Below are 15,503 nucleotides of genomic sequence, written 5' to 3'. Positions count from 1 at the left end.
TAGCTGTCCTTTGTGCATTCAGTTCCTTTGGTGTTATTGAACCAAACAGGTGGGCCAAATATGAGACCATCAGCTTGCAGTCGTTCAGTACCCACAATTAAAGCCAAATTCCCACCCCCCCTCCCCACCATTTTGTACTCTTTGAATTAAGTACCAAGGTGAGTCTGGATTGAACAGCTGGTGAAAAAAAAATGCCTCCATTTACTGCAATTATTAAATGTTTTGACCGGTTTAAGAACCTGGCAAAATCTCAATATCAAGTTTCCAAGCTCTCTTTTTACTGATGTACCACAGTTACAAAGTCTTTCCTTTTCTGTAAACCTTGTCCCACATAAAGTTCACAGCCCCATTCTAATCCACGGTGTTTGATGCTATCAAGTTCCAAGCAGCCTTTTCTCATTTTTAATTCACTTCACTGCGGGGCTGATATTTATCGCCCATTTCTAGTTACGCCGCGGAAGTGACGGTGAAGTGTGGCTTTGAGGGGCTTGCTTGGTAATGAGTCGGCACTGCCAATGGTCCGGCGTCCTGTGTAAATCAGACCAGTTAAAGGACAACCTGTTCCCTTCCTGAGTCATTTTTAACATTGCCAGATTTTTATTCCTGGGTTTTATTCCTAAACTGCTCAAGTACACACATTGCTATGGTGAGATTTGAACCAGGCTTCTCCAAATTGGGTCCAGTCCTTATCACACCCAGTCATTTCTTTCTCAGACTGCAGGACTGGTTAACTTCAGTGGGCGGACATGGATGTATTTTCCAGAGTTTGAAGTGAAAATATAAAGTCTGTCTAATTAGCAGATTAATCCCTTGAAGGAAAACAGCTGTTTGGCAGGTATAAATAAAATTATTTCTGTTCAACACTTCATGCTGGGCTAGATAAAGTGAGAACAAGACCCATAAATGGTAGGGACATTCTGAATCTATCCAGTGAACTTCAGGCCACAGTGCCCTTCGACCAAACAAATGTTGGGCCTCTGTACCGGCTACTAACAAAATCCCCAATTTCTTGTTGAGAAGCTGGGGAGGGTTCACCTCCTTGAGCCCGATACCCCCCACTTTCCCATCAGCTCTCCCCAGATCCTCCCGGGCACCTCAACTGAAGGGCTGGTTATGGCGGCTGATTGGCCCATTAACGCACATTCCTTTGGATTGCTGGAAGGAAGTGGTTGCCGCAGGGAGAATGTGCAAAACCCACATAGAAGTCTGGATTGAGCCAGGATTTCCAGATTTGTCAGCCAGTGGCACTCCAAGCAGCACCCCTGTACAGCTGATACAGCAATTTGGGGTGGGTGTGAAGTTAGTTGATCACCTTGGAAGCGGCTGATGTTCCACCAGCCTGTGCCCATTCAACCTGGTGCAGCTTCCACATCAGATTCATGATCCCTGCCGCTTCCAGTGATTTGGTGCCTCACTGATGCACCATCAATAACTCTCGGAGACGTGAGGCGAGATATAGGCTTTTATTAGCTGGAAGAAAGAACAAGCAGCAATTGACCACCACACTACATCCTGGAGACTGAGAGGCCGGGGCTCGGTCTCCAATCGCCTTTACACAGGGGTCTGTGGGAGGAGCCACAGGAGCAGTCAGCAGGTGGGGGTGTGTCCAGACAGGTATATGTAGTTCACCACACTCATTGTTCTGCTAAGTGGTTTTATCCTAATGTCACAAGAGAACAGGACCAGTGGGTTCTATTTATATCCGTCCAGCAGCACTTCATGGAAGTCATTACAAGTTATCAAAAGCTGCATGCTGCAATATGTGGAGGAATGGGTCGCAGCCACGGACGACTTAGGTGAGCCCACAGAAAGCTGCTGATAATGTATTCTGAAAAGGGTATAGTTCAAAAATCAAGGTTACAGACATTCGTATGAGTGCAATGAAAAACTTGCAGCTTGTAGCATCATAAATTAAAAATAAATTATGCACAGATTTTATAGGAAAGGACGCATTAAGAACAGGAAAAAGCACCAAATCCATTTTAGTGCAAGGTGGTCATAGTGTTGCTAAACTCCAGTGATTAGGGTTGTTCAGGAACCGAATAGTTTAAGGGAAGCAGCTGTTCTTGAGCCTGGTGTTGTGGGACTTCAGGCTTCAGGTAGCTGTGAGAAGATGGCGTGGCCTAGCTGGTGGGGATCTTCGATGATGGAAGTTGCTCTCTTGAGGCAGCATCTTCTGTGGCTACAACTAGCCATGAGGAAGGATTTGCCTGTGATATATTGGGAGGAGTCCACTTCACTCTGCAGCTCCTTATGTTCCTGCACATTACAAACCATGATACAACTATCAGGATGCTTTCAACAGCACAAGGCAGATCTGAATTTAGTAGCTGAGTAACCAGAGGAATTCAACCCAGTCAAGGCCCCAACACCTACAGTCCATGCTTTCTGCTTTAAGGTGCTGAGCAACTCTGAGAACAATGACTAAATGGCTATCCAATGACTAAAATACGTCCCACAGTAGAGGATTAATGCACTTAACATAGTGGGGGTGACCATGAATCACTGGAGTGACAGAGGATTTTCCTCAGGCCTCTCAGGATTAGAGAAGAATCAAGATTTGTGTGAATCAGGTAAGTAAGTGGAGGCAAGGCCAACATCAGAACATCGGTGGTCTTATGAAATGGTGGAATAGGCTCATGTGGCCTGTTCCCCTCGATTCTTGTTCCCAATGTTCCTGGTGCTGAAGTATGTGACCCTGATTCAGCCACAGGGAGGGCATGTAACCCTTTCCTATGGGGCTAGAAACATTTCTACAGAGAGCAAAAATTGCTCAATAATTAACCTGGGTTAAGAGATATAAGCTGTGGCTTCAATGGGTCATTGCAGCATCTTGTACACGGTTGCGTATCACCCCCATTTTGAAAGTCAAAACATCCCCAAGTGGAATAAGCATCTGAAAAGCCGATTGGTTAGCGTGCAACAGGATGTGATCACTTCAAAGTCAAATTAGCGTGAGGGTTTCGGAGGAAAGAAAGAAAGCTGACTGATGCAGAACAAAAGGAGATAGCTATCACTGTGCTGCATTTCGAAGGAATATCAGAATATGTATGGTTTTAATCTTTGATATCCCTGTTTGATTCGGATGTGCAAGTACATTAACTTCTCTGTTTAGTATTCGCAGAGCATGCCATTACATTGTCAACCTACGATATTTCGAGATGTGCATCCTCCTGGTGATAGCGATGAGCAGCATTGCCTTGGCAGCAGAGGATCCCGTACAGGCTGACTCACCCAGAAACAATGTAAGTTGGTGGAACTGCTACTCAGCAACTGTCACCCAGCATTACAGGCTCCTCAAAGAACTAGTTCAGCTGCAAGTGCTGTTAAAATGTACCTTAACCAAATGGAACTGCAACATCAGATCGATGGACCAGTAAATGACACAACGAGCAGCCGTTTTCAAAATCACAAATATGGAACAGCTATTTTCCTGTATAGTTTTGAATAAACTTTGACTTCTGCTGGGATGACAGGTGGATTTGAATTAATGAACACAGTGAAACCAGGAACGTGGGTCAGTGTCTCATGAGGTATAACAATTACTGCACATGTTCAAGAAGGGCTTTGCTCTGTCTGCCTTGGTAATATTGTTACACCTGTGCATCCAGTTACAGAAAGGTCCAGTTGGCCAGGATTTAGCCCAGCCAGTTAAATGATCATGGAATTTTGTAGCACACTTGCAAAAAGTGTAAATTCATTGTGTTAGTGGTTAGACCCAGACTCTCCTATCAGTAGTAGCAAGCATAAGTTTCTGTTGTTTGTTAGCAATTGGCAAGCCTCTTCAAAATAATCCTGTCTTTAATTATTCCTAATGCCTTTTAAACCATGGTGCTAACCAGAGGGTACCAGTCCTTTAATACATTTTCAGTTATTTAAATTCTGGCTCATTTTACAAGTGATGGACTATATGTTCTTTTTAAAGTCATTTATAAATCTATATTCAGCTCTATTAATAAAGTGAATAAATACATATCTTATTAATACAAGGAGAACAAGGTAAAATTGTGTTTAATTATGTCATTAAATACGAGTCTATTGGAAGACTTCTACAAAGCAGGTGAGCTTGACCAGAAGCCAAAGCATTAAGCTATCTTCAGAAATCTCTGCATACTTCATTGCTGACTGCAGCCAGAATGCAAATTCTGATGTGTACACAGCTCCTACAGCTCACAGTTCTGTTTCCATAATTTTTCCAGTTCTAACCAACGGATCCTTTAAGATTAAAAAATGTGCTCTAGTTATTGTAGGTAATGAAGCAACTTTTATTAAAAGCTAGTAGATATGTTCTGTTGACAATTCATCAACAGATCTAGGTTAAGCAATTCACTACGCGACTCTGAATTAATCAAAGATCGCACTTTATTGTCTCTGCACAAACAACAACATAACTTTGTTGACCCCAACACATGAGTTCTACTGTCCTCCTTTGCATCAATATTCACTCAGACCACTTCTCCAATTTATAACACAGAAATAGAGATCTGCCATTGGCAAGATGATTGATCATTCTTCTCCCAGCCCCTAGCATGGGGGTTCTTCCTTATGATAGTTAGTCTCCAGAGTTCTCACCTCTTTGCATTTGAAGCCCTTAATTTTTATACTCTTCTCATCAGTACAAATTTTGCACTTCAGTCTTTTTGGCTTGAGGTCATCTGACTGACCTGTGTCATACTCACATTGGATGTAGTCCAAGGGCTACAGAAACTCCTGCCTTAGCTGACTCCTTTTGTTCTATTCAACTCTGGTTCAAAGCAGTGTTACCCAGATATTGGGCCGATAACAAGATTATTTCTGCAAATCTGCCGTTGTACACAATAAACAGCAGATCTGAGAATGATCTCAGTCTAGCAGATCTATGGCAGAAACTCCTTGTGTCCACGTTCAATTGCTCTGATTACATCATCCCAGAGCAAGAATCAATTCATCAAGCAGTTCACAAAATGGAGGTTATAAAGCAGCTTCACAAAATGGCAGCCTCCATTCCTTCAAGCACATGGCAAGAACAAAGATAATTGGTTTGTTGACTTACACTGACCTTGACATGTTCTAGTTTGATGTTTCCTTCTGTATTTTGATTCCCTCAGCCAATGGTTCATTGGAAAATGAACAACATTTTTCCTTTAGTATGTCCCATGGTTAAACACTCATATCAATCTATGGCTAATCAAAATAGGAAAATGCGAATAAATTATTTCAAATAAAGATATTACTGAACTGCAGTCTGAGGCAGAAATATTTATTAATCTACATAATAAATATGTGGAATTAATTTATTATGATAAACTTTGATAATTAACTGTTTTAAAATCCACTTGAGTTGATCATTAAGAAAGCAACTGAATGTTCCAGAGGTGAGTATAGGCAATTGATTATCAAATGCTCTGTGAAACATGCTGAAATGTCACTTGCAGCTTGGCAAGTGAATGATTTAAAAAACATTAATTGTTCCAATGCTGTAATTAGCTGGAGATGATTGCAGCTGAGGTACAGAAGGCTCTGTCTAATCTTTAATATTTTATAAACGCCGCGGAGGATTAAATCGGCAAAATTGTGCATTAGTGTAAAGAATGGACCTCACATATTGTACATGATTTATGATGGAATTGGCCATTGCTCTTACTGACATCCCATTAGTAATTTTTATTGAATGAAGGTAAAATTTGAGAATTGAAAATGGGCAACTGATACCCCTATGTCTGATTCCCTCGGGCAGTGTTAACGGGACGGGTAATGCAACAATACAAGTATATTTGGCATGTAAAATTAGTTCTATCACAATGTGACAAATTATTATAATGCCTGTAATTAAGGTAACCAGGTTACCGTTCAAGGAATTTGTTAATTTGGTAGGTGTCTCCATGCTTTCTTCTCTTTCCTGAAGATTTCCCCAGAATGCTCAGCCTTACTGTTCAACTATTGATTGCTTTTTCCTGTTTTCCTCTGTCCCAGAACTAGCTGGCGATCCCCCATGCATTCTTCCTGACTTCCACAAACACTCACACGTGATGTGAATCATTGAATGAAGCACTGTGCAGCTGTCCAATGCACACTCAGAGTAAAATTTTAAAATCTTTATTGTTTAGGTTCTGAAGTACTTGGACTATGTGTTCACTGGAGTCTTTACCTTCGAAATGGTGATTAAGGTAAACATTCTCATAAATTCAATGCATGACCATTATTTAAAAGGGAAGACCCTTCTGTTTAATCATATTTGCTCTCGCCGAGAAAAAACGTTGTGATCAATATATTTTGTGAATACTACAAGGATCCGAGAGTCAAATTGAGTTTAGTGTTCTGGATGCTTGCATCTAATGAACATTGTCGGTAACTTGTGCATCCGGAACAAGTAAATTAAATTAAACTAAATTTGATTATTTTTGATAAAAAGCACGAATTTCAAAAGATTGATTTATAATTGTGCGCTGTTATTTCCTCAAACTATAGTTGCTCATTCTTTCATTTTGTAAACGTCCCTTCAGAGCTTCCTGTTGTGTGCTTCAGTTCTCATACTTCTGGGAACTTTAAACTGTTGAGGAAACTGTGAAATTTGTTCAAAGGTGATTGGTGATTGCACGTAAGAACTTCCTTTACGGTCTTGGGATGAAGACTGAGAGACTGTTCTGTGATCATTTTACAGAATTGTACTGTAGACCCACAGATTCACTTGAAGGTCACATAGTAACAAAAGCACTGAATACCCTCCTCCTGAACATTTATTTCCAGTGCAAGAACCCTACCCGGTGTTTGTCATCAAACTGAACTTCCCCTCTGCAGAAGATCGAGCTCCCTTTCAGCGTAGTTAAAGATGCCTAGTTTCCAGACTCTCTGCAGACCACAATTAAAATGGAGACAATCAAAAGACAGGCAGGTTGAAATCTCAGTGTCAGTGAGATTTCAGGATGCAGCGATGAGACAATACTTGATTTATGTGCTGTGCAAACAAATTTCCATTCTATAGACTTTAATATCCACAGAAGTTTTGTACAGACGTCTATGATGAGAAAGAAATCACAACCAAACAAAGAAACAATGTGTTCATACTTACAAATGAATTTTTCTTTGCCTCACTTCCTTTCACAAGATGATTAATTTAGGTCTGATTCTTCATCCTGGCTCTTACTTTCGAGATTTGTGGAACATTCTGGATTTCATCGTTGTCAGTGGAGCTTTGGTTGCCTTTGCCTTCACGTGAGTAACATTTGGACATTTTAGCATTCACCTGTACATGTTGAAACCCTGTGAGCTGCAGGTTTATTGTAAATATCCTTTACATCAAACAGACTTGGAGGCATCATTCAGGGGTAATCTGCTTACGTCAAGCTTCAAAATGTTTTATTTTTTCATAAAGTGTGCAATGAGCTCATAAAAGTATTCATCTTGCTGGAACTAGTTCAGCTGAAGTGGAAAGAGATGCAATTATCACGTTTTGGTGACAGATCACAGCTGGGATGAAGCCAGACTCTGTGCACAGACGATGTTGTGTGCCCATCCTGTTCTGGAATCCAGGTGACCTTCACTGGGACTAGTTGATTACTCCCTCTCTGAGGTTGCCAGGAAGTGACCAATTGCTCACACTCCACCTCTCTTACCCGTATCCCCGCTTTTTTTTCAGATAATCATTCAGTTACCTTGTGAAATATTATTCAGTCTATTTTGAGGACATGCCTTCTTGAGCACAACCTAATGCATTAAATGGTTTTTGTGTAAAATCGCTACAGATGTTCTTGCAATGCCAAAGAAATCATTGATCTTCATTTGTTCATTCACCTCCCCCAACCCCTACCAGGTGAACATTGTTTCCCATCGCACTATCAAAACTTAACATTGGTACTTCTATTAAATCTCTTCTTCACTTTCTCTGATCTAGAGACAACAAAGCAACGTCTCTTCTGTCTCCTCCTGATTGAAGTCACTCCAGCCCAATATTGAATTAAGCATTTTTAGTAAATTTTTGCCCCAATTTGGAGCAGATTGGAGAAGTGTTTTTCAAAATCAACGCAGTATTGTTCCTGCACTTTTTAATTCTTCATTTAAGCAGAGCAAAGTGGCCATTGGTGCTCCACTCGGTGGCTGCAAATTCCAGGGGTGGGACAGGAAGCACCACAAAGCCATCTGTGAACTCCTATATACAACAGTGAATACATACAACACAGCGATTAGATGGTAGAGGTTTTATCTTTGTCTGTGGTTAAAACTTACAAGCTGTTTAACTTTTTCCATTGGAATTTATGACTACGTTTTATTTGCTTGTAGTCTGTCTGGTAAATCCATTGCTTTATTTGAATGCAGCTATTGATGTGTAAACCCAAATCTTCAAGTTAGAATGTAATTTGAAAACTGTGCAGTGAAGGGACTGGAAATGAATATCCAATCTCTAACACCTGCTGTTTCCACAATAGATCAATGGATCCTGCCGCATTTTAACGACAAATACAGTGTGTCATCTCAGTGTGAGGTTATTCTTGTCATTGAAACAATGCAAAGTAAATGGGTACTGTGTTTTAGGTTTATGACATCTTGGCATAAAATCAGTCAAGACACCACTAATTCTCATAACTTACAACAGTGGATGAAATGATGTATGTTGATGATGCCAATGAGAGAATGCAAGCACTGGCAGGCTGAAGGAGGAAATGAAAAGAGGGAGTGGTAATTGCTTCCACGGTTTAGCGGTCCAGAGAGAACAAGTTAGATTGGAGAGCAGAAGTGACCAAGATTCACTCATTCAGCCAAGAAAGGAACAGTCCTGAACAATAAGCATGTTCTATCTGAGCATCATTGATGAAAAGAATCATCAACAGTCAATCAATAGATGAGGCTGGAAGCTGAGTGAAGGAGACTGCTGATATGGAGTAGAAACGCATTGAGCTAAGGTTGAAAGAGGCAGGGAGCAGAGCTTCGGGGAACCCCTGGGATGATGTGTACCAGGAAGGGAACCCCTGGGATAATGTGTACTGGGAAAGAAACCCCTGGGATGATGTGTACCAGGAAGGGAACCCCTGGGATGATGTGTACTGGGAAAGAAACCCCTGGGATGATGTGTACTGGGAAAGAAACCCCTGGGATGATGTGTACCGGGAAAGAAACCCCTGGGATGATGTGTACCGGGAAAGAAACCCCTGGGATGATGTGTGCCGGGAAGGGAATCCCTGGGATGATGTGTACCGGGAAAGGGAATCCCTGGGATGATGTGTACTGGGAAAGGGAATCCCTGGGATGATGTGTACTGGGAAAGGGAATCCCTGGGATGATGCCGGGAAGGGAACCCCTGGGATGATGTGTGCCGGGAAAGGGAATCCCTGGGATGATGTGTACTGGGAAAGGGAATCCCTGGGATGATGTGTACTGGGAAAGGGAATCCCTGGGATGATGTGTACCGGGAAGGGAATCCCTGGGATGATGCGTACCGGGAAGGGAATCCCTGGGATGATGCCGGGAAGGGAATCCCTGGGATGATGCGTGCCGGGAAGGGAATCCCTGGGATGATGCCGGGAAGGGAACCCCTGGGATGATGCCGGGAAGGGAATCCCTGGGATGATGCGTGCCGGGAAAGGGAATCCCTGGGATGATGCCGGGAAGGGAACCCCTGGGATGATGCCGGGAAGGGAATCCCTGGGATGATGCCGGGAAGGGAACCCCTGGGATGATGCCGGGAAGGGAATCCCTGGGATGATGCCGGGAAGGGAACCCCTGGGATGATGCCGGGAAGGGAATCCCTGGGATGATGCCGGGAAGGGAATCCCTGGGATGATGTGTACTGGGAAGGGAATCCCTGGGATGATGTGTACTGGGAAGGGAATCCCTGGGATGATGCCGGGAAGGGAATCCCTGGGATGATGCGTGCCGGGAAGGGAATCCCTGGGATGATGCGTACCGGGAAGGGAATCCCTGGGATGATGCCGGGAAGGGAATCCCTGGGATGATGCGTGCCGGGAAGGGAATCCCTGGGATGATGCCGGGAAGGGAATCCCTGGGATGATGCGTGCCGGGAAGGGAATCCCTGGGATGATGCGTGCCGGGAAGGGAACCCCTGGGATGATGCCGGGAAAGGGAATCCCTGGGATGATGCCGGGAAGGGAATCCCTGGGATGATGCCAGGAAGGGAATCCCTGGGATGATGCGTGCCGGGAAGGGAACCCCTGGGATGATGCCGGGAAAGGGAATCCCTGGGATGATGCCGGGAAGGGAACCCCTGGGATGATGCCGGGAAGGGAATCCCTGGGATGATGCCGGGAAGGGAATCCCTGGGATGATGCCGGGAAGGGAATCCCTGGGATGATGCCGGGAAGGGAATCCCTGGGATGATGTGTACTGGGAAAGGGAATCCCTGGGATGATGTGTACTGGGAAAGGGAATCCCTGGGATGATGTGTACCGGGAAAGGGAATCCCTGGGATGATGCCGGGAAGGGAACCCCTGGGATGATGCCGGGAAGGGAATCCCTGGGATGATGTGTGCCGGGAAAGGGAATCCCTGGGATGATGCCGGGAAGGGAACCCCTGGGATGATGTGTACCGGGAAAGGGAATCCCTGGGATGATGTGTACCGGGAAGGGAATCCCTGGGATGATGTGTACTGGGAAAGGGAATCCCTGGGATGATGTGTACCGGGAAGGGAATCCCTGGGATGATGTGTACCGGGAAGGGAATCCCTGGGATGATGCCGGGAAGGGAATCCCTGGGATGATGCCGGGAAGGGAATCCCTGGGATGATGCGTACCGGGAAGGGAATCCCTGGGATGATGCGTACCGGGAAGGGAATCCCTGGGATGATGCGTGCCGGGAAGGGAATCCCTGGGATGATGCCGGGAAGGGAATCCCTGGGATGATGTGTACCGGGAAAGGGAATCCCTGGGATGATGCCGGGAAGGGAATCCCTGGGATGATGCGTACCGGGAAAGGGAATCCCTGGGATGATGCGTGCCGGGAAGGGAATCCCTGGGATGATGCCGGGAAGGGAATCCCTGGGATGATGCCGGGAAGGGAACCCCTGGGATGATGTGTGCCGGGAAGGGAATCCCTGGGATGATGTGTACTGGGAAAATGAATCCCTGGGATGATGTGTACCGGGAAGGGAATCCCTGGGATGATGCGTGCCGGGAAAGGGAATCCCTGGGATGATGTGTACTGGGAAAGGGAATCCCTGGGATGATGCCGGGAAGGGAATCCATGGGATGATGTGTACTGGGAAAGGGAATCCCTGGGATGATGTGTACTGGGAAAGGGAATCCCTGGGATGATGTGTACCGGGAAAGGGAATCCCTGGGATGATGTGTACTGGGAAAGGGAATCCCTGGGATGATGCCGGGAAGGGAATCCCTGGGATGATGTGTGCCGGGAAGGGAATCCCTGGGATGATGTGTACTGGGAAAGGGAATCCCTGGGATGATGCCGGGAAGGGAACCCCTGGGATGATGTGTGCCGGGAAAGGGAATCCCTGGGATGATGTGTACTGGGAAAGGGAATCCCTGGGATGATGTGTACTGGGAAAGGGAATCCCTGGGATGATGCGTACCGGGAAGGGAATCCCTGGGATGATGCCGGGAAGGGAATCCCTGGGATGATGCGTGCCGGGAAGGGAATCCCTGGGATGATGCCGGGAAGGGAATCCCTGGGATGATGCCGGGAAGGGAATCCCTGGGATGATGCCGGGAAGGGAATCCCTGGGATGATGCCGGGAAGGGAATCCCTGGGATGATGCCGGGAAGGGAACCCCTGGGATGATGCGTGCCGGGAAGGGAATCCCTGGGATGATGCGTGCCGGGAAGGGAATCCCTGGGATGATGCCGGGAAGGGAATCCCTGGGATGATGTGTGCCGGGAAGGGAATCCCTGGGATGATGCCGGGAAGGGAATCCCTGGGATGATGCCGGGAAGGGAATCCCTGGGATGATGTGTACTGGGAAAGGGAATCCCTGGGATGATGTGTACCGGGAAAGGGAATCCCTGGGATGATGTGTACTGGGAAAGGGAATCCCTGGGATGATGTGTACCGGGAAAGGGAATCCCTGGGATGATGCCGGGAAGGGAATCCATGGGATGATGTGTACTGGGAAAGGGAATCCCTGGGATGATGTGTACTGGGAAAGGGAATCCCTGGGATGATGTGTACCGGGAAAGGGAATCCCTGGGATGATGTGTACTGGGAAAGGGAATCCCTGGGATGATGCCGGGAAGGGAATCCCTGGGATGATGTGTGCCGGGAAGGGAATCCCTGGGATGATGTGTACTGGGAAAGGGAATCCCTGGGATGATGCCGGGAAAGGGAATCCCTGGGATGATGTGTACTGGGAAAGGGAATCCCTGGGATGATGTGTACTGGGAAAGGGAATCCCTGGGATGATGCGTACCGGGAAGGGAATCCCTGGGATGATGCCGGGAAGGGAATCCCTGGGATGATGCGTGCCGGGAAGGGAATCCCTGGGATGATGCCGGGAAGGGAATCCCTGGGATGATGCCGGGAAGGGAATCCCTGGGATGATGCCGGGAAGGGAATCCCTGGGATGATGCCGGGAAGGGAATCCCTGGGATGATGCCGGGAAGGGAACCCCTGGGATGATGCGTGCCGGGAAGGGAATCCCTGGGATGATGCGTGCCGGGAAGGGAATCCCTGGGATGATGCCGGGAAGGGAATCCCTGGGATGATGTGTGCCGGGAAGGGAATCCCTGGGATGATGCCGGGAAGGGAATCCCTGGGATGATGCCGGGAAGGGAATCCCTGGGATGATGTGTACTGGGAAAGGGAATCCCTGGGATGATGTGTACCGGGAAAGGGAATCCCTGGGATGATGTGTACTGGGAAAGGGAATCCCTGGGATGATGTGTACCGGGAAAGGGAATCCCTGGGATGATGCCGGGAAGGGAATCCCTGGGATGCATGCCGGGAAAGGGAATCCCTGGGATGATGTGTACTGGGAAAGGGAATCCCTGGGATGATGTGTACTGGGAAAGGGAATCCCTGGGATGATGTGTACCGGGAAAGGGAATCCCTGGGATGATGCCGGGAAGGGAACCCCTGGGATGATGCCGGGAAGGGAATCCCTGGGATGATGTGTACCGGGAAAGGGAATCCCTGGGATGATGCCGGGAAGGGAACCCCTGGGATGATGCCGGGAAGGGAATCCCTGGGATGATGTGTACTGGGAAAGGGAATCCCTGGGATGATGTGTACCGGGAAAAGGAATCCCTGGGATGATGCGTACCGGGAAAGGGAATCCCTGGGATGATGTGTACCGGGAAAGGGAATCCCTGGGATGATGCGTGCCGGGAAGGGAATCCCTGGGATGATGTGTACCGGGAAAGGGAATCCCTGGGATGATGTGTACCGGGAAAGGGAATCCCTGGGATGATGCGTACCGGGAAAGGGAATCCCTGGGATGATGCCGGGAAGGGAATCCCTGGGATGATGTGTGCCGGGAAGGGAATCCCTGGGATGATGCCGGGAAGGGAACACCTGGGATGATGTGTGCCGGGAAGGGAATCCCTGGGATGATGCCGGGAAGGGAATCCCTGGGATGATGCCGGGAAGGGAATCCCTGGGATGATGCCGGGAAGGGAATCCCTGGGATGATGCGTGCCGGGAAGGGAATCCCTGGGATGATGCCGGGAAGGGAACCCCTGGGATGATGTGTGCCGGGAAGGGAATCCCTGGGATGATGCCGGGAAGGGAATCCCTGGGATGATGCCGGGAAGGGAATCCCTGGGATGATGCCGGGAAGGGAATCCCTGGGATGATGCCGGGAAGGGAATCCCTGGGATGATGCGTGCCGGGAAGGGAATCCCTGGGATGATGCCGGGAAGGGAATCCCTGGGATGATGTGTGCCGGGAAAGGGAATCCCTGGGATGATGCCGGGAAGGGAACCCCTGGGATGATGCCGGGAAGGGAATCCCTGGGATGATGCGTGCCGGGAAGGGAACCCCTGGGATGATGCCGGGAAGGGAATCCCTGGGATGATGCCGGGAAGGGAATCCCTGGGATGATGCCGGGAAGGGAATCCCTGGGATGATGCCGGGAAGGGAATCCCTGGGATGATGCCGGGAAGGGAATCCCTGGGATGATGCCGGGAAGGGAATCCCTGGGATGATGCCGGGAAGGGAATCCCTGGGATGATGCGTGCCGGGAAGGGAATCCCTGGGATGATGCCGGGAAGGGAATCCCTGGGATGATGCGTGCCGGGAAGGGAATCCCTGGGATGATGCGTACCGGGAAGGGAATCCCTGGGATGATGCGTGCCGGGAAGGGAATCCCTGGGATGATGCCGGGAAGGGAATCCCTGGGATGATGCGTGCCGGGAAGGGAATCCCTGGGATGATGTGTACTGGGAAGGGAATCCCTGGGATGATGCCGGGAAGGGAATCCCTGGGATGATGCGTGCCGGGAAGGGAATCCCTGGGATGATGCGTGCCGGGAAGGGAATCCCTGGGATGATGCCGGGAAGGGAATCCCTGGGATGATGCGTGTCGGGAAGGGAATCCCTGGGATGATGCCGGGAAGGGAATCCCTGGGATGATGTGTACTGGGAAAGGGAATCCCTGGGATGATGCGTGCCGGGAAGGGAATCCCTGGGATGATGCGTGCCGGGAAGGGAATCCCTGGGATGATGTGTGCCGGGAAGGGAACCCCAAAGATGACGTGTAACAGGAAGGCAAACAGTGCAATGCCCCAAAACAGGTCAGAATGAGCATCTCAGGCCACGGCAAAACGTTTCCAGCAGTAATACCATTTTTAAGTCATAGAGGAAAAGCAGTCTGATCCATTGCAATCTCTCTATGCTGACTGTGAACGTATGTCAGGTTTTACTTGCTTCTATCCGGGTTGCAGATGGTGTTAGAGTCACACAGCATGTAAACTGGCTCTTCTACCTAACTCTTATCCAACTGGTCTGTTGCCTCCCCTGATTCCGTCTCTCCGTTCGCTGTAGTTAGCATAGAACATTACAGCACAGTCCAGGCCCTTCAGCCCACAACATTGTGCTGACCTTTTAACTGCTCTAGGATCAATCCAACCCTTCCCTCCCACATAGCATTCCAATTTTCGATCATCCGTGTGTCTTAACTAAAAGTCTCTTAAATGCCCCTCATGTATCAGCCTCTACCACCACCCCTGGCAGCCACCATTCTCTGTGTAAAAAAAAATACCCTTGATATCCTCCCTATACTTCCCACCAATCACCGTACAATTATGCCCCCTGGTTCTCGGCTGTCTTTGCCATAGTGAAACGCAGGTTCTGGGCATTGGCTTCTGGAACACACTGAGTGGATGTTGGAGTTAAATATTCTCATAACACTGAAGAAGTATTTGAGAGAGCACTTGAATCCCAAAAGCTTAGAAGGCTCTGATGTGAGTGCTGGTAAATGGGATTAGTGCAGCGGGGTAACAGACAACCAGCATGCACTCAGTGGGCTGAAGGGCCTGTTGGTTTTCTGTACGACTTGAGCCATCACCTGTCATCGACACAGTCGAAGTAGTTCAAGCACCATAACCCCTAGCACTGATTGGCGA

General features: G+C 47.9%; 1 protein-coding gene across 1 annotated transcript in view; it reads left to right on the top strand.

The window, feature by feature from the left end:
• Nucleotides 1-15,503, top strand: part of LOC132407260 (probable voltage-dependent N-type calcium channel subunit alpha-1B) — a 547,279-nt gene that overhangs the window by 361,402 nt on the left and 170,374 nt on the right. Inside the window, exons 22-24 of the mRNA XM_059993521.1 lie at nucleotides 3,116-3,245; nucleotides 6,087-6,146; nucleotides 7,085-7,191. Of these exons, the coding sequence (XP_059849504.1) occupies nucleotides 3,116-3,245; nucleotides 6,087-6,146; nucleotides 7,085-7,191 (297 nt within the window). The remainder of the gene's footprint in view (nucleotides 1-3,115; nucleotides 3,246-6,086; nucleotides 6,147-7,084; nucleotides 7,192-15,503) is intronic.

Source organism: Hypanus sabinus, chromosome 18, assembly GCF_030144855.1.
Source record: "Hypanus sabinus isolate sHypSab1 chromosome 18, sHypSab1.hap1, whole genome shotgun sequence".
Taxonomy (NCBI): domain Eukaryota; kingdom Metazoa; phylum Chordata; class Chondrichthyes; order Myliobatiformes; family Dasyatidae; genus Hypanus; species Hypanus sabinus.
The sequence above is the reverse complement of the archived record's forward strand: the minus strand, read 5'-3'. Positions and strand labels throughout refer to the sequence as shown.